Here is an 18,829-nt window from a genome sequence, read left to right on the forward strand (position 1 = left end):
TGTCTGGCTTCTTTCACTTACTATAAGGTTCATCTACACTGTAACATGTATCATTCCCTTTCATGGCTAAGTATTTCACTGAATGGATGTGCTACCATTTCATTTGTCCATTCATCAGTTGATGGACATTTGGGTTGTTTCCACCTTTTGCCTATTATGAATAGTGCTGCTATAAACATTTTGTACAAGTATCTGTTTGAATACTTGTTTTCAGTTCTTTTGGATATATATCTAGGAGTGGAAATGCTAGGTTATATGGTAACCTCATGTTTAACTTTAAGGAACTTCCCTTCAGTCTTGAAAGATGATTTTACTGAGTGTATAATTTTAGCTTGGCTATGATTGTTTTTACACATTGAAATAGTATTACATTATGTTTTGGTTTCCATGTTGTGAAGAAGTTGATTGTTAAGTTTAATCATCAGTCCTTTGAAGATAATCTTTCTTCTCTGATTGCCTTTAAAATCTTTGTCTTTGGTATAATGCAGTTTCACTCTGATGTGTACATATATGTACACATATGTACATACACATTTCTTCTTATCTCAACTACTTAGGACTTCAGTCTTTTGAGAGGTAATATAGCATAGCTATTAAAAAGCAGTGATTATTGCCAGACTAGGTTCACATGCTGACTTCACTATTAATTAGCTTAGTGACTTTAGGAAAATTACTTAACTTTTCTGAGCCTTTTTAAAATTTTTATTGATACAATTCATGTACAATATTATACAAGTTACAGGTGTACAACATAGTGGTTCACAATTTTTAAAGGTTATAATCTATTTATAGTCACTATGAAATATTGGCTAGGGAATTCCCTGGCGGTCCCGTGGTTAGGACTTTGCGTTTTCACTGCCAAGGGTGCGGGTTCAATCCCTGGTCCAGGAACTAAACTAAGATCCCTCGTGCAATGGGGCACGGCCAAAAAAACATATATATATATTGGCTATATTTGCTGTACAATATATCCTTGTTGTTTATTTATTTTATACATAATAGATTGTAACTTGAGCCTGTTTCTTAATCTGTAAAATAGGTATAATAATCTCTACCTCATAGGATTGTATGATTAATCTTCAGACTAAATGAGTTAATATATTAATACACTTAGAACAGTGTAAGATGTTACTATGTAACATGTAGTTATGTAACTGTTCACCTTGATAATGATGATGAGCACAGTCTGTGGGTGGGTGTCTTTCAATGGTTTTGGAAAATTCTCAACCATTTTTTTTTTGGCTGCTCCGAGTGGCTTGTGGGATCTTATTTACAACCAGGGCTTGAACCCAGGCCACGGCAGTGAAAGCACTGAGTCCTAACCACTGGACCGCCAGGGAATTCCCACAATTCTAATTTTTTTATTGACTGTTTCCTATGATGCTTTGACGTAGGAAGACCTTTACTACCAGAGCTTCTCTCTATCCAACATTCTAATTCTGAGGCAGAATTCTCTCTTCTACTTCAGGTTGCCAGAGTCTTCGGCTTAAAGGGCACCATAATGAAACTGAAGCAAGGATCGTTTCTGTGGTACCTCTATCTGGATAAACTATATTGCTTATTATCCGTGAGAAATGTGAAGGCTTTGGTGCAGTATTTTCACCTGCTTGATGTGCACCGCAAGAAAACCTTGAATGGTTAGTACTTTCAGAAATGCTTCCTCTGGGTCATTACCTGGTTTTTAACGAATGTGCAGGAAAATTTACAGAACCACAAACTATTTCATTAATGTATACATCATATCTTCTAAATGAAGCACAGAGAAAAATTGCCAACAGAGACTTGAAGGCAGTTCTGTGAGGAGGATAAAACTGCAGGCTCTGGGGTTAGGTCCTCCACCCATTATTCCTGGGTGATTTGGAGAACAACATCATCCTCTTTTAAGTCTCATTTTCCTCATCTGTAAGTGAGGCTTCTAATAATGGAGTCCATCTCACAGCTGGAAAAAAAAAAGATAAATGAGATAATGCATGGAAAATGCTTAGCATGGTGCCTGGCACACTGTAAGGGTTTAATAAGTGTTCCTTATTATTACAATTATTCCTGGGGACTGAGCCCCACTCAGGCATTAACCCTCAAGGCTCCCTTAGCAAGACTTCTCGTCTAGCGATTGGGAGGTTTGAATCAGATGATCTGCAAGATCCCTTCTAATTCTTGGTACTTGTGAGTGACCAGAAAGTGCTGATGATCTCGACCCTGCCTTTGAGTGCACAAACTAATAGAAGACCAATTAAAACACTTTAGGTTTTTTTTAAATATTTATTTATTTATATATATTTTTGGCTGCGTCGGGTCTTAGTTGTGGCACGCGGGCACTTTCGTTGCGGTGTGCAGGCTCTTCATTGCGGCATGTGGGCTTCTCTCCAGTTGTGGCGCGCAGGCTCAGTAGTTGTGGTGCACGGGCTTAGTTGCCCCACAGCATGTGGGATCTTAGTTCCCAGACCAGGGATCGAACCTGTGTCCCCTGCATTGGAAGGCGCATTCTTAACCACTGGACCACCAGGGAAGTCCCCTAGGTTTTTTTCGTTTGTTTGTTTTGTTTTGTTTTTAGGACTGGGTATAAATAAGGTGTCCCTACTCATTGTGACCTGAGAAAGATGTCATTTATCAATAAGGAGTTTCTTCCATAAAGATATTTTAAAGAGTTCATTCAATCTTTATAAAATAATAAAAAGATACTTTTATTTTCTCATACTTTCATGCCTCCAGTTTACACACAGTATGTCACCAAAACTTCACAATAACCCAGTCCTAGATAAAGCAACTGTAGGACGCCTAGATGTAAACAGAAGATCTGGGACCAAAACCCAAAGCCCACACTCTTAGTCTCACCAGCGTTTGCTGAGCAGAATCTGATCTCCCTGGTAACTAAATCACTCCCTGGTGATGCAATACCCAAGAGATAAAGTCATACTTGTGTCTTCTGGTCACCAAGGGACTGGATGGTGACCTGAAAGAGTGAAGGCATAGCCTTGAGTTCTGCCTTCCAGGGAGGTAGTGACTTAAAGCCTTGGAGACTTGAGTGGGCCAGAGCCAGCTGATTGAAAAACAGTATTTGTTAAGTAACTACTAAGTCTCACAATAAAACATTTCTCAAGGAGCAAACATCACGGTGTTTACACATGGTGTGTTGTTCCCAAGTGCTCGTACCTGGTTGGACTCATACCTGGTGGGACGTGGGGAAGGAACATCAAGAGGCCATCAGAAACCCCCAGATCATGACTTTGTGACGACTGGTTTCACTGTGCACTTAGCCAGCTTCAGCCAGGACTCCAAACCACACAGATGTGCTTTACGGATTTAGTGGAGCCATGTCTTGTGCAGGAGGTAGTCTCTGTATCAGTGGGCAAGGAGAAATCACATGTAGACAAAGTTACACTTGAAAATCCCTGAAATCCCCTGGGTGATTTGTACATACAACCTGTACAGCCATATATCACTGTGTAAACTTATCACCATGTTTGTTTCTTCCATCTAACACTCCCTGAGACAGATGATTAGTGAGTGGAATTTCAGGCAAAAACCTTCCATGTCCTTTAAATTACAGTATTTTTTTCTCTGATTGTATATGACTGTATATGCATTAACTAATGTGCAAAAGATATGGCTTCACTGTGGAAAGAGCAAGGCTGTGGAGTCAGACGGACCACATCTGAATCCCAGCTCTGCCACTCAAAGTGTGGTCCATTGACCAGCAGCTGCCGCATCACTTGGGAGCTTGTTAAGAATGCAGACTCAGTCCCATGCCAGAGTTCCTAATCAGAATTGGTGTTTTACAAGATCCTCAAGTGATTGGTATGCCTATTATAGCTCAAGAAGCCCTGAGATTAGTTACTACCTGAGGTTTATTGTAAAAGGCTGTGTAGGGTTCAGGGTTCAGTGACATGTGGCACTTAAAGCGCCCAGCATCTAAGGTGCTCAGTGATAGCTCCTTTCCCCCATCACCGAATGCATTTGCTTTATGTAAGCATGAGGAAAAGTGATACTTTTACGGAAGAGGAATGATTTTTAAATTTCTCTTGTTTTAATTCTCTCAAGTGAAAGGCCCAGGTGAAATGTCAGCTTTTCCAAGAATGTGTCATAGGTCCCCAGTGAGAATTAAACTCTTCCTTCTATGTACCAGGAGCACTTTGAGACTTTTATTGGTTACGTATACACATCTGTCTGCTCTGTCGAGCGTGTAAGCTGGGCTCAGGAACCAAGCCCTATCCACTATCTCCTTCTCCACAAGTCCAGGTACAGTGCTTTTCCACACAGCTCAAGGGCAACTGAGGTTTGAGAAATTGTGGAAGGTACAGTGGCAAAGCTGGAAACAAAATATTATCGTTACTATGGCCAGGTCAACAAGCTTCCAACATGACAACCATTTATGTGGTTCCCAGATGTTTAACATTTTGGAACCGTTTCAGAATAATCCATCTCATCTCCTTACCAACAGATGTGCTATTCTACCACTTCCTTCATCACGTGACTGACCTGAAACGGAACCAGATCACAATCGTGTTTAACATGCTGGACTGGAATGCTGTGGGCGAGATTGGTTTTGACCAGTTCTACATGCTGGTTTGCATATTGCTGGCACAGGAGGCAAGTAACGAGTCAGGCTCTGTGGAGCACAGGGGGCACAGCTTGGCTGCTGCCACCATTTTGCTAAAGGTAGCACCGAATTAAGAGTGCATCAGAATTTTTCTTTTCACTTGAACCAGGAAGAAAAAAAAATGGGGGGAGAACTACTTTTGGTTCCTAAATGGCCCATCTATAACCTAGGAGTTTCCAAAGGTTATCCAGCCTCCCTCCCACATTGCCTTTATAAAGAACGAATCTCATCCTGTCACATCCCTCCTTGGCATGCCCTTCCTTGCCCCTTCTAGCTGGTGGGTCTTAAAATAATCACCAGTAATCCTAACTGCCTCTCTTCCGCAGTGATCCCTTTTCTCAGAGAACTTTCTGAAAGGGATGAATGATAAAGACAAGACACACTCTTCTTTGGGTTCCCACCTTACCTGGTACACACTCCTAGTGTGTATTTACCTCTTTCCCACTCCTTGAGGAAAGGCACCTTGTGTCAGCATTTTACTGCCAGTGCCACAATTTTCTAAGTAGATTTTCACTGAACATAAGGAAATACATTCTAGTGACTAGAGTTCTGTCTAGCAGAACCAATCACTACAGGTGGCGTTAAGTCCCCCTTGAACGCAGATGCTGAAGCAGGATCTGATACATCGACCATAGAACCCTTTCAGCCCTGAGCTGCTATGATTCTGCCTTTTGCTTTTAGCTGTCTAGGAAATGGATTAGTGAATATATGAGTCTTGATGTCGCAAGTTTAGAAAGTAGCACCAACAACATATTTACATATTTCTCCCAAAGCAGAACCATTTGGAAGAGCAATTTATTTTCCGCCATTCCCGGCCTGTTTTTGAGCTGCTTGACCTGGATGGGGAGCTGAAAATTGGCCCATCCAACTTCCACATGTACAACTTTCTCTTCAATATTAAAAAACAGCAACTCAGAGACCTGTACCATGACTTTGACATCACAGGTGACTGTGTAAGTGCAGATCCCTAAAGTGTGGCCCGGCAGCCCCTCTGTCCAAAGGTAGAGGACCATGCATGGCCTGCTACCTACAGTGGAGACGGGGGAGGAAGAGGGTGGGAAGAACCTACTGGAGCGTGTCATGGCTCTGGGATCATAAAAAACTAAAGAGATATATAGGCCTGTGAAAGAGAGAGGACTGAATAACTAAGTGCTACGTCATAGAATGTGGATATAAAATGATATAAGTTTGGAGAAGGAAACTTTGTTTAGAAGTTCAGTTGAAAGAAGGAAATACATTAATATGGCAGAAGTTGGTCTTAGGGGAAGGGTTTATAGATTTTAATAAGCAGAAAGGAAGAAATTCTTAGATGGGAACACATGAGCTAAATCCCAAGAGAAAACAACTGTGGAGAAGACAGTGGATCCTGCCTATTTAAAGAGGAAGTCCATGTTGACAAGCACATGAGAGCTAACTAAGGTTTACAGTTTAAAAAGATGGCTCATACTCTGAAGAAGCTCAGATGGCAGCCTGAGGGAGTCTGGACTCGAAGTAGCAGAAGTAAGAAAGTGACCCTTGGTGCCTTTAGAGTCTACAATAGACTCTCTGTTCCTGGCTCCTAGACTACAATTAGACTATAATTATGTCCTAATTACTGGGCCTCTTTAATAAAGTTTCCAAGGTTTTAAATGAGAAATGATTACAATCCTGCTGTCATCTGAAACAAAGTATCAAAGCCTTCCTGAAATAACTTTTCTTTTTGCCCCCCAACACAAGCGTCTTAATTACAAGGAATTTAAGCTGTTTACTATCTTCTCCATGGACAAATACCAGGAGAGTCAGAAAGCAGTGAAAGAGGAGAAAGAAAGCTCTGCCCAAAAATAAAGTGTCACAAGTTAATGTGAGCCAAAGAGAGAGTCTTCTTGGAATAAATGATTTTGAAAGTAATTACAATTGTTAACATCTCTAAAAATAAATTTAGAACATCAAAGTAGATATCTTTAAATTGATTTTTACACATGCGGGGTTCAGATAAGCACTCGTCAATCAGCATATTCTTAACTTTAATAACCTTTAGACCTCACAAATGACTCACAATTATGTAATGTGAAGTAAAAACTTTCTCTTTGTTGACATGTCCCAACTCTGCTGCTGCTTTTCAGATCAACTCTGTCCATTAGGTCCCTGTGTATCCAAATAATTACCAACTCTTACTGGAGCCAAGCAGTTGGAAGGTGATGCTTTCCTAACATTTGTCACTAGTGGTCCAATACTTTCAGAATTCTAATTCTTCCACTCCTTAGGCTAAAACAAACTTCAAACTGGCAAATGGCGAAGCGCCTCCAACCATAAGGGAAACTGACTTCTAAGGATATGGGGACTGTGTTCTTCCTAGAATTTAAGTTACTCTTTGATGTGTTAAGTGCTTAAGCAACTATACCAAATCTACTAGGGTAAAATAATTATTACATGCCCTTGTATAATTCTATTTTTTTGTATAATTAATGCCTTGAATAATTTTTAAGTGTCTTTAGCATGGGATTTGTGAATCCTCCCTGACTACTGTGATGTTAATGATAACTACCACTGAGTAAGTGCTTGCAATGGGTCAGGCAGGGGCTTTAGACGCATGACTTTATTTATCCCCTAACCCTGCGAATTAAGTGTTATCCTCAATTTACAGATGAGGAAATTGAGGTGTCAAGATTAAGAACCTTACCCAAGGTTCTTAATGACTCACTAGTGGCAGGACCAGAGTTCAAATTCAAGGTCAATGAGACGCTTGTGCTGAGAACAAGTGATTTGAGTAACTCACTTCAGTCTTAGCAGATTCTGTTTAAATTTTAAGCTGGCGTTTCACTGGCTCAGAAACCCCTTCTACCTAATGCTAATTACCACATCTCCTTCCACCATAGATTTCTGAGGGACATGTTTGGTGATTAAAGAAATACAGCTCATTTACTATAAACCAAGAATTTCTTAAGGAAACAATATATGCAGTATAACTGACCGTAAGGCATTCAGTGAGTTCCAGAGTACTTAATAATCAAAAACCACTTTGTCAATGTGCAACAGACAAGAATACTGCCTAAGACTGTCATTCATAAGTCACAGGTAATAACTGAAATCATGTTAATTACTATGAACATTCTCTATATTTACTCTAATAGTCATGAGATTTCGATAACACACTTATGAGTAATGCTTAGCAGCCAGAACTTTTGTCTTCCCCACAACGGTTACTACAAAAACTAAATGGAGCTAGCGGGAATCCCCTAGCGGGAATCCCCTGGCAGTCCAGTGGTTAGGACTCCGTGCTTTTGCTGCTGAGGGCACGGGTTCAATCCCTGGTTGGGGAACTAAGATCCCATAACACAAAGTAAAACCACATGACACAGGTTTCCACCTAGACTGTCAAAGATCAGTAAGTTGGTCAGGGACTTCCCTGGTGGCGCAGTGGTTAAGAGTCCGCCTGCCAATGCAGGGGGCACGGGTTCGAGCCCTGGTCCAGGAGGATCCCACACGCCGCAGAGCAACTAAGCCCGTGTGCCACAACTACTAAGCCTGTGCTCTGGAGCCCACGAGCCACAACTACTGAGCCTGAGTGCCACAACAGCTGGGCATGCACGCCTAGAGCTGGTGCTCCACAACAAGGGAAGCCACCGCAATGAGAAGCCTGAACGCCGCCACTAAGAGTAGCCCCCGCTCACCACAACTAGAGAAAGCCCGTGGGCAGCAACGAAGACCCAATGCAGCCAAAAATAAATAAATAAATTTATAAAAAAAAAAAAAAAGTTGGTCAGGGTATAGGAAAATAAGAGCAGTCATATTGCTATAGTATTAAATTGGTAAAAATCTATTTGGAGGGCAATTCAGCATCTACTCCCTAAATGTATATACTGTTTGATATAGCAATGTACATAGATGTAAAGATGTAGCTATAGAAAAGGACATTTCACAGTAGCATGGTTTATAGTACCAAAAGACTAGAAACAGGCAGACTGACCTGTGGTACTCCAGACAATGGGATACTACTGCACCTGTAAGAGGAATGAAGCAGATCTAGCTCAACATATATGGAACAATCTCTAAGATTAACCATTTTAGAGAAAAATCAAATGTATAGAACAGCATATTTATGGAAAAAACAGGGTAGGGCGGGTAAATATACTCACATACACTAGAATGGTGGTTCTCACATTGGGATCCCCTGACTAGTAGCAGCAGCACCTGAGAACTTGTAGAAATGCAAATCATTGGACCCCACTCAGACCTACTAACTCCGAACCTCTGGGGGAAGAGCCCAGCCATCTGTGTTTTAATAAGCCTTCCAGGTAATTCTGATGCATGCTGAAGTTTGAGAACCACTGTGGTAGAGCATCTTTAAAGATATCTAGAAAACTGGGAACAGATGTTACCTCTGGGGAGAAGAAATGGGAGATGAAGAACAGGCATCTTCAGAGAGACTTTTCACTTCGGTATGTTTGGATTTTTTTCCCCATGTGTATGTATCACTTATTTTAAATAAAAATTAACAATCAAAGCCTACCACTTTGATCCAAAATGGATAAAGAAATGAGCTCAGTGCTTCTGAAAAACTGAATTATGGGTTTTGGTTTACAGCATGATTCTTAAAAGAAAAAAACAACAACCTATTTGAGACCAAGATTTCAATGCAGCAAATAAAGTATATCTATAAATGACCATGTATGGTTTGACATAGCAGAGCCTAAGTTTGCTAGTAATGAACTTGTTAGTTACTGAGCTGGGAGGTTTTAAAAAGGGGAAAAACCTTTTTAGAGGTTTTTATCGGAATGAAGCAGATTACCCTTATTGTGGAGAGTAATAATAATTAAAAACCCAGAATAAAAGCAAAGACAAAGAGAAAAATTGAACTTTTTTTTAAAAAAAAGCACAAAAACCCTACATACTAAAATTGTACACATCAAGTATTGGTCCAATCTTATATCAATCTATTTACAATTAAACAGCACCATGGTTTTCTCACCTAGGTTAGTTAAATGCCCAGAAAATTGTTATTCAAAGTACATGTTCCTTTAAAATAAACTATTAAGAGAGCTCAAATCCTCAACAAAAAAACTTCTACCAACTATAGATTATTATATCACCAAATTTACTTAAGAAAAATAGATTTGAACACTTTTTTGTCCTCCAGTTGACAAACTTTGAGAGATGTTGCTGTTCAATGTGGCACACAAATTAATAAGGAAACATTTTGATGACAGGGCATTATATTGAAATACCCTCGCATATCTCCACCTCCATATATAAAAATACTCCTTTGGAATTAATGCTGCTGTTGCCTCTTGAATTTAGATTCAATTATCAGTAAACCTAAATTAAATGTAGCCACAGTCTTTAAAATGATTGCATGAAAAAGAGAAGTAGTTAAAGCTCTCAGAAACATATGTTACAATTATAGATATTATGTGCAATCAGGCTATAGGAAATTTAATAGTATTTTAAACATTACATTTAAACTAAATAGTTTCATTTTGCCATTAAAATTAATAATGGTGCTTCACATCCAAAATACATGTGAAGGTTTGATTATTTCTCATTTGAGAACAACATAAGTGCCTTCTTGCTTCTACTTTTCCATCTCATGGATTCTCAGGGGTTCAGAAATCACGTGGTAGACCCCTTCTCACTTATGGAACCAACCTTGAAAAGGCTCCAAATTAAATATAATCCTTGGCAGGTTTAATCCAGTCCTAGTACAGAAGAATCAGGTTATCTCACCAAATTTTTCAGTCCTCTAATATAATCTGCAGATGCTTCTTAATTTGCCTCTTTGCTAGGAAAGATGAGAGAGGAAAATTCTCATCCACCACAACTACAGGTAACAGTGAACTATGGAAAGCACTAAAGCATAAAGCAACGTATCATCATTTGGTCTCACTGTCGATGTTTACGTGATGTCAGTAAATCTTTCTTTCACACTAGCAAATTATGAGTTGAAATTTTTTCTAAAAGATTGAAGACAGGCACAATTCTCCCAGGCACAGACAGAATGGGTTTTCCTTACACCCTTCCTGCAAATTGGGGGAGAAGAGATAATTACTTTATTATCCTACAGTAGGAACAGCTGTACTTGATTCCGTGCATTCCCTGGGATTCCCTTGAATCCCTGGAATGATTCAAGTACATTCCCAGCTGTACTTGATTCCATGCATATACATGCATTTGGGGGCACAGTTAGCTCTGAAAAGTTCTAAGCAGAGTAGGTAGATCAATGAAGGTATTACATAGTAGTGTCCTTCTAAGCCTGGATATGAAACAGCTTCATTATATAGACATTTCAAAATACCTATGCAGCAAGAGGACAACAGACTTTTCAACTAAGTTATCAGTTGAAAGTCAGAGATCTGAATGCACTGACCAAATTATTGCCTAGTGTTCCAGAAAGGTGCCTGCCACCAACGTGCTGGAAGGCACCAAAATTTAGTGTGAATGTAAACAAGGAGCTCAACATATGGGGATGGGGAAAGCAATACTGAAACACAATTTGCCAGTCTCTACTCCTTTATGGCTAAATATTAATTGAGCAAGGAATTAAGACCAGAAAAGAAGAGAACCTCAAGTACTGCTCTTTTCAGTTTCCATTTTAAAAAGCTCAAGTTTTATAACTGTTATTGTATTTTTTTGTATTTGATTTATTTTTTAAGAATTCTGTATTCACAGGTGCTTGGTGCTGTTCTGCATGGATGCAATGGTCTATTTACAGTCCAAATCATTTAAATACAGCCATTATATAGTTGTTGGGTATTTTAAAATAAATGGTTATCTATTTCTTAACTGCCTCTTGAATTAGAAACTGTAATTACATGAGTCTCAAAGGCTGGCTCTTTGTGTTTTATTAATTATTTTCGTTGGTCTCCATCACAGATGGAAGTTTTCACTGGTAATTCCTCAGAACTAAATCCATTCATACGGAATTCAGAGCAGTGAAAATAAATTTCACGCCGTAGAGTAGGAAATGATAACAACAACAATAAAAAGGAGCAGGAGGGATCTGGGGACAGCCGACAGGACCAGTTCAGTTCTCAACTGGTGTTGGGTTTTGCAAAGGTTGGCTCATTATAACCTGTACAACATAGTCCTTTGGGATCTTCAGCTCTTCCAGCTTCATTTTGTCGGTGAGAGGTCTGCCAGAAAAGAACCACCGCTGACTACCCGGTTCCACTCCTTCTGCTGCATGTAGCCGCCTCTTCATGTGGTACACTGTGTCTGTGCTGCGGACCACAAGTTTGAGGTCCTTGCCGGTGGAAAGGCGCAAACGGAGCTGAGATTCATACCCCGAATTGGGTGGTGGCTCAGGAATATCCAGAGTCTCTATGTCGCTCTTTTCCTCTATCATGTTGATTGGTGGTGCCAAGCAGTAGACTGGAAGCTGATACCTATTCCCCAGTTCATCATAGCACTCTGTAAGTGCACCTTCAGAAAGAGAAGATATGAAAAAGAGTTTAATCTAAATGAATGCATTTTTCTTTACACCTTGCAAAATGCTCAAACATCTCATTGGCTTGCCACTGTAGAGAAAAAAAATGTAAAATAAGGCCAGTCTCTGTCAGTGATCATCAATAATCATTATCAAGACCCATGACCAAATATTTCAGTGTTTATCAAATTTTACATTAATCAGGACCCTAGCTCCTTGCCCTCACTTCTTCTAAGTCATTTCATACCTAATTCATACTTTTGTTAAAAAAGGAAAAGAAAACACACAAAATTCCAATTTACTAATATTATCAATGCTTAGACCAAATTAATGGGAGATGAAAATTACATTGGGATATCTTTTTAGGAAATGAATCAGCTAATGTTAAAAAAAAAGGCAAAAAACCCCAGATCCCTAAGCTCAATTCTCCACAACACAGTGTTCCACAGTGGTTCTCTTAGTGCCTAGGCTTCCTAAGTTGAAGTACTTGGCCAGAAGTCCTCAGTCCAAAGAGATAACAAACTAGAGAAGACAAGCTTACCAGCTGCCACTGTCTCATGGCTTATGTATGGATCTCATTAGCACAACTACCACAGAAATGACTGAGGTGTTTTATTTAACCCTAATTAGTCAATCTGTTACAGAGAAGTTTTGAGTTAAAAAGGAAGAACAAAAGGGGCATGAAGTTTATAACTTGCTAGCTCAGGGGAGGGGGAAAAAAGTGTTTATGGTTTAAAAGAAGGTATTCATGGGACTTTCCTGGTGGCGCAGCGGTTGAGAGTCTGCTTGCTAATGCAGGGGACACGGGTTCGAGCCCTGGTCTGGGAAGATCCCACATGCCGCGGAGCAACTGGGCCCGTGAGCCACAACTACTGAGCCTGCGCGTCTGGAGCCTGTGCTCCGCAACAAGAGAGGCCGCGATAATGAGAGGCTCGCGCACCGCGATGAGGAGTGGCCCCCGCTTGCCGCAACTGGAGAAAGCCCTCGCACAGAAACGAGGACCCAACGCAGCCAAAAATAAATAAATAAATAACTAAATAATAAAAATAAAGGAATTCCTTTAAAAAAAAAAAAGAAGGTATTCATGGTTAATTTCTTTATAAAGTATAAACTGCATTGTAATTACCAGAGCTTCCCTTGGGGAACTTGAAAGCATACTTAATGAATGTTTTATTGTAAGGTTATTCATAATGTGTCTTTTGCTCAAACTGGAACATTAACGTCAGCTGATTATCAATTTGGATAAAAACCAAAAACATCTACCATATTCAGAACACTCATACACAGGCTAATGAATATGGGGCGTGGACACTGAGAAATGGTTACCAATGAACAAATGAGTTAATAAACTGATCTCCATCAATAGGCTGAAAATCCAAAGCATCCCAAATGAGACTGGAACAGTCACCAATCCACCAAGGGTTGAACTGGGCCTGCTTTCTAAGTTACATAAGATGCGCTGGGGTGAGAACTCAGGCACCAAGCATTAATACACGCGGATCTCCTCTTTCCTCTGTGTTTAAAAATAATGTTCAGCCTCTGTGTTATTCACTAATCTGAACACTGCTATGACTGTAGAAATAGATATGCTTCAAGCCCAGTTGTGATCACCAGCAGTTCCCTACACTAGTAACCATCACACTGCAGTATCAATATTATTTATAGTCAGTTGTGCAAACTTCACTGTTTATATACTTGATATAGCCTTGTCCTAAGGCAAAGAAACCTCAGTGCCTTTCAGGTGGGCTGCCCATTAGGAAACTAGCCAAGAGAAGGTGGAGAGTTCACTACAGACTCATCATCTCTCTCAGGAAAATACCTTCAAATACATATCCCACTGATACTGGGGCATCAGTAATGTCAGCCTGACAGGAACAAGAACATATATACTTACATAACTGTTCTGCTAGAAAAACATTCTCTTAGAGAGGCACCATTCTAAATCATTACCTTTGGAATCAGGAGACCAAGATGATATTCCCAGCCTTGTTATTAACTAGGTGTACAACCTTGAGCAACATTCTTTAACCTGTAATACTTCTCTCAATTAGCAAAATGAGGCAGGATAAAAATGACCTCTAAAGTGACTTCCAGGTTTGCACATGCTGCTTCATCTTCATGCACCACAAGAGATAGAAAATAAAAGTGCAAACCAAAGCTGTCAAACTACAGGCAGAACAATGTCTTGACCGAAAGACAGCCTGTATTTTTAGCCTCCCTAGAAACCAGGACGAGAGGTGCCATGGCAGCCTCTAGCACAGTGCTGAAACAGTAGTGCATGCCAAGCTTAAACAAATGTACAATCTAACAGGCACTTTGGCTCTTCCTAGATCTGAATACTCACCCTTTCATCACAGTAGAAAGCTGAGTCTTTCCCCTTCTGCCCTTCAGCCCAGCAAGTCAGGGGTTCAGTTTTCAGACTCAAATGGGTGAGAATAAAAACTCCATTGAAGAGGTACAGCTGAAGATGGCATACCTTCTTATTCTAGCTCAGGCAGCCTCCCATCCATGAGGCTGGAAATCAGCTATCCAGACTCTGTTGCTTAGAAGCTCCCATATTCCAATATTTTGGGGAAAGATAACTTGCAATTTATTTAACATGAAGTTTTCTGGTTTATTCCTTTCCTCACTCCTACCCGTCAAATTATACTGTAATCTGAGTTATAAATATGCTCTAGTTTTAGATTAAACGAAAAACTAAATAGGGGAAGAATTCAGGCCATGAAGTCAAATATTATTTAATTACATTTTTAGGCTGCAGTTTTATGGGTTACCCTCTCCCCAAATTTAATATCTGGGATCATAAAGTATCAATAAAGATAATCAATATAGCCCAGAGCTGAATATTACCCCAAAATTACCTATTCAGAGCAAAATGACTCCTCTGCAGGCTCAAACTCTTTTGAATAATATACTGCTAAATCCTCCACCACTTTATGGCCCCATATCTCTTTATTAAAGACAAAACTGCTCTGCTAATAGTGGTCTCTATCACACAATCTCTTTAGGACTTAATAAAGATCACTAGAAAACAATTCTTGCGTTCCAGAGTTGCTACATGAACACTTACTAAACACCTGGAAGTCTGTAGGATATGTCACTGGCACTAAGTAGAGAAGGTTACAAGAGAGCCAAGACTGTCCTTGACCCCCAGGAGCTTATAATCAAGGTGAGCAGACACAGCATACCCACCAAAGATTTAAATACAAATTGATACACTGAAAATCAAACATAGGAGCTGAGATATCACACAATAGAAATGTGACTAGAGTTGGCAGAGCCAAGAAGGAAAAATTCTGTAGAAATAGTGTGTTCTGGGCATGACAGAATACAAATGTAGGGCATCCCAAGAAATACGAATGATATGGAAACAAGAATTAGTACAAGAGGGACTTCGCTGGTGGTACAGTGGTTGAGACTCCACACTCCCAATGCAGGGGGCCCGGGTTCAATCCCTGGCCAGGGAACTAGATCCCACATGCTGCAACTAAGAGTTCGCATGCCACAACTGAGGAGCCCTCGAGCCACAACTAAGGAGCCCACTTGCCGCAACTAAGACCCAGTGCAACCAAATAAATAAATATTTTTTTAAAAAAAGAATTAGTACAAGATAACTAGGGAATAACAAGTGGCTCTGCTGAGGTGGAATACACAATCGATGGTGTGAAATTACTAAACAGAGAACAATAGTGAAAACCTGATAGGAGGGTTCAGGAGTTTAGACTTAATACTCTAGGAAATTTCTAGAGGAGGCTAGTATAGGTACATGTGGCTAATATAGGTCCATGAGTCATTCATCCAACAAATATTGAGTGCCTACTATATGCCAAGCAATGTTTCAGGTGCTAGGGTTATGCTAGTGAAGAAGACAAAGCCTAAAGATTATTTTATTATTTGCATGAAGGGAGAGTGACTGACTGGAATCAGGGGGCCCTGCTAAAATGACTGGCTGACTAACAGTGGAAAGAAATGGATCTGAGAGAACTGGTAGTAAGGGGCGAGACCTAATGATAGGTTATGAAAGGTGAATCACCTAACCAGGAAATGAGAGTGACAGAGAATTTAGGGTTACAAGATTCTCTACTTGGATTCTTTCTTTTTAATTTATTTATTTATGTATTTATTTTTGGTTGCGTTGGGTCTTCGTTGCTGCGCGCGGGCTTTCTCTAGTTGTGGCGAGCGGAGGCTACTCTTCGTTGCGGTGCGCAGGATTCTCATTGCGGTGGCTTCTCTTGTTGCAGAGCACAGGCTCTAGGTGTGCGGGCTTCAGTAGTTGTGGCACACGGGCTCAGTAGTTGTGGCTTGCAGGCTCTAGAGTGCTGGCTCAGTAGTTGTGACACACGGACTTAGCTGTCTGCGGCATGTGGGATCTTCCTGGACCAGGGATCGAACCCATGTCCCCTGCACTGGCAGGCGGATTCTCAACCACTGTGCCACCAGGGAAGCCCTCTGCTTGGATTCTTAACTGCTTCAGGTTCAGGGAGATACTTCAATTGAGTTATCTGAAGGTAACTGAAGAAGCATATTGGGAAAAGGGTAAAAGCAGTTTGTAGAGTAATAATCTCGAATGTGTTAGTTTAAACATAAAAGCAAACACTTAAGAGGGCTTACTAGCTCTGTCTAAGCACTTTGCATACATTAACACTTAATCCTCACAACAGCCCTCTAAAGTAAGTCTATCATACTCATTTTACAAATGGGAAAATTGAAAAAGAGAGAGGTAGCTTGCCCAGGGTCAGAGATAGTTAAGTAACACAGTAAAATAATCTGATTCCTGAAGAAGTAAATGTGTAACATAGGGATAAGGCTATAGGGCTTGTGACAGCTCTACAAGACTCCCAGGTTAATGATATTGTTAAGGGGAGGAGGAAATGTGCTTGGAAAAAGGCAGAGGACAAATACAAGAGGGATGAAGAACCAAATGTGAATCACAAGGAGCAAGAAACCAACACTCCAAACGCAGCCCAACAATACGTTTGCCAGTGATGTTAGTGACAGGTCAAAGAAGGATCTGGAAGATGAGGCAAAAGAAAGTAGTGACTAAGAAGTTTCAGTGCTGCGAAGCCACCACATGTAGTGACAAAACGGACCTATTACTATCACTGTCTCACCTATGATATTTAAGAGCAATGTGTAAAAAACAGGGCATGGTTAGAAGACAGAGTTTTGCTTAAAGAAACACTGTATTTAAACACAGAAGGGAAGGAACCACTCTAAAAGTTGAAAACATAAGGATTTTTTTACGTTTCCAAAAATCACTCCTAGCTACGTTTGCATTTGCAATTTACAAAACGTTTTTAATCATCACCCACTGGCCACTGGCAGTGCAGTTCATCTAATAATTCTTCACTAGTTCTAAAGACGTTCTAGCCAGGCTTGCTTTGATTGTTCACCTAAGTACACTTGTCTTTTTTTCCCCTTCTCCTCAAAAACCCATTATAGGCCTCACTCAAGTCCTAGCAGAGACAGATGGCCACCAGGATAAATGATTGCCAGGCCACTGCTTCCCCAGGTCAGGAAGCCCTGAAAGCTCCCCAGGGTAGGAAGAAAGCTGCCAAGACTACCTTCTGTTCTGATTTCATACATAATTTTTTGAAGTTGTTTTTATTTATCTTCTATCTAGATGACTGGCCCAGATGTTCTATTTTTCTTGGTCAACTCTTTTCTATGGCTGTTTTTAATTAGGCTTCAAAATATTTCAGAAGAAACTTATAAAGATAAGACTAAATTATATACCAAATAATAAAAATAGCTTTACTAAATGCCAGAACGTCTAACACTTTATTCTTTCTCAAGTAGTCTTTCAGGTTAAAAAGAAAGACGTCTTTTTAAGCATTCAAAGGCCTCACTGGTTTTCCCTCTATGTTCACTCCTGCAAGATTGCAGCTCAGTCTTAAAATTTTTACCACGTGAGACTTGCAGAGTTACATGAACAAATCTGCAAAAGTTAAAAATCAATTTTTATGTAAGGAAACTTTTGAGGATATTAAAATGTTACCTTGATTGTAGTGATGGTTTCATGGGTGTTTACATGTCAAAGCTGACCAAACTGTACACTTTAAGTATGTGCTGTTTAGTGTTCTTCAATATACCTCAACAGAGTTGAAAACATTTAATATTTAAAACATACTAGCAATCTGATATAGAAAACGGTCCTCCCAAAATTAATTAAGAAATTAGGAAAGCAATATCCTAGAACTTCAAGGCTTTTGTCACATTGGGGGTTTCTTCCAAGGATGAGAAAGGACGTCTTTATTCTCGACTTCACTTTTCTAACTGATCCAGAAGGCATGAACTCTTCATAAAACATGACTTCCTAAGACAACAGAAGACCTAAACACATAAGTGAGTTGGACACAGCTAAATAGGAAAAGAACACTGAAATAACAGAAAGAATGGGAAGGAAAGAAACAGTGGGTTAGACCTATGATTCAGGCAGCCCACTGTTGAGCCTGACAGAGGAACAGAAGACTGGAGAAGCAGTAAATCTGATAGAAGGAACAGTGGCTTTGGAGCCATCGCACCCAAATTTTAATTTGAATCCTAATCTTGGACATATTCAGTCTGTTTCCTCAAGGACTATACTATCTACCTCACAAAGTAGTTGTAAGGATTAAATAATAAAACACATGCAAAATTGACTAGTACATATAATAAATCCATTGAAAACACTCAGTAATGTCAGTTCCCTTCTCATACGAGTTTTAAATCTCAGAACCAGACTTATGGAGGAAAGCTCACCAATAGCAATATCACAAAGGATCAAAGTTTCATAATGTTTGAGTCCACTGCTTTATGCTTCATGGGGTCCTTTACAAACCTCACAATAA

The 18,829-nt window shown here is 39.9% G+C and overlaps 2 protein-coding genes across 2 annotated transcripts in view; one reads left to right on the top strand and one right to left on the bottom strand.

The window, feature by feature from the left end:
* The first annotated feature begins 1,027 nt into the window (after positions 1-1,027).
* On the top strand, positions 1,028-6,522 carry EFCAB9 (EF-hand calcium binding domain 9). Its single transcript, XM_036846333.1, has 4 exons — positions 1,028-1,637; positions 4,439-4,587; positions 5,374-5,550; positions 6,314-6,522. Exons 1-4 carry the CDS (start codon positions 1,502-1,504, stop codon positions 6,419-6,421), a joined length of 570 nt encoding a protein of 189 aa, XP_036702228.1. The 5' UTR covers positions 1,028-1,501; the 3' UTR covers positions 6,422-6,522.
* A 2,901-nt stretch (positions 6,523-9,423) lies between these two features.
* The window catches only part of UBTD2 (ubiquitin domain containing 2), a 64,097-nt gene continuing 54,691 nt past the window's right edge, over positions 9,424-18,829 (bottom strand). Inside the window, exon 3 of the mRNA XM_036846332.1 lies at positions 9,424-11,995. Coding sequence (XP_036702227.1) covers positions 11,598-11,995 — 398 coding nt within the window. The 3' untranslated portion in view covers positions 9,424-11,597. The remainder of the gene's footprint in view (positions 11,996-18,829) is intronic.

The sequence above is a fragment of the Balaenoptera musculus genome, chromosome 3, assembly GCF_009873245.2.
Source record: "Balaenoptera musculus isolate JJ_BM4_2016_0621 chromosome 3, mBalMus1.pri.v3, whole genome shotgun sequence".
NCBI lineage: Eukaryota > Metazoa > Chordata > Mammalia > Artiodactyla > Balaenopteridae > Balaenoptera > Balaenoptera musculus.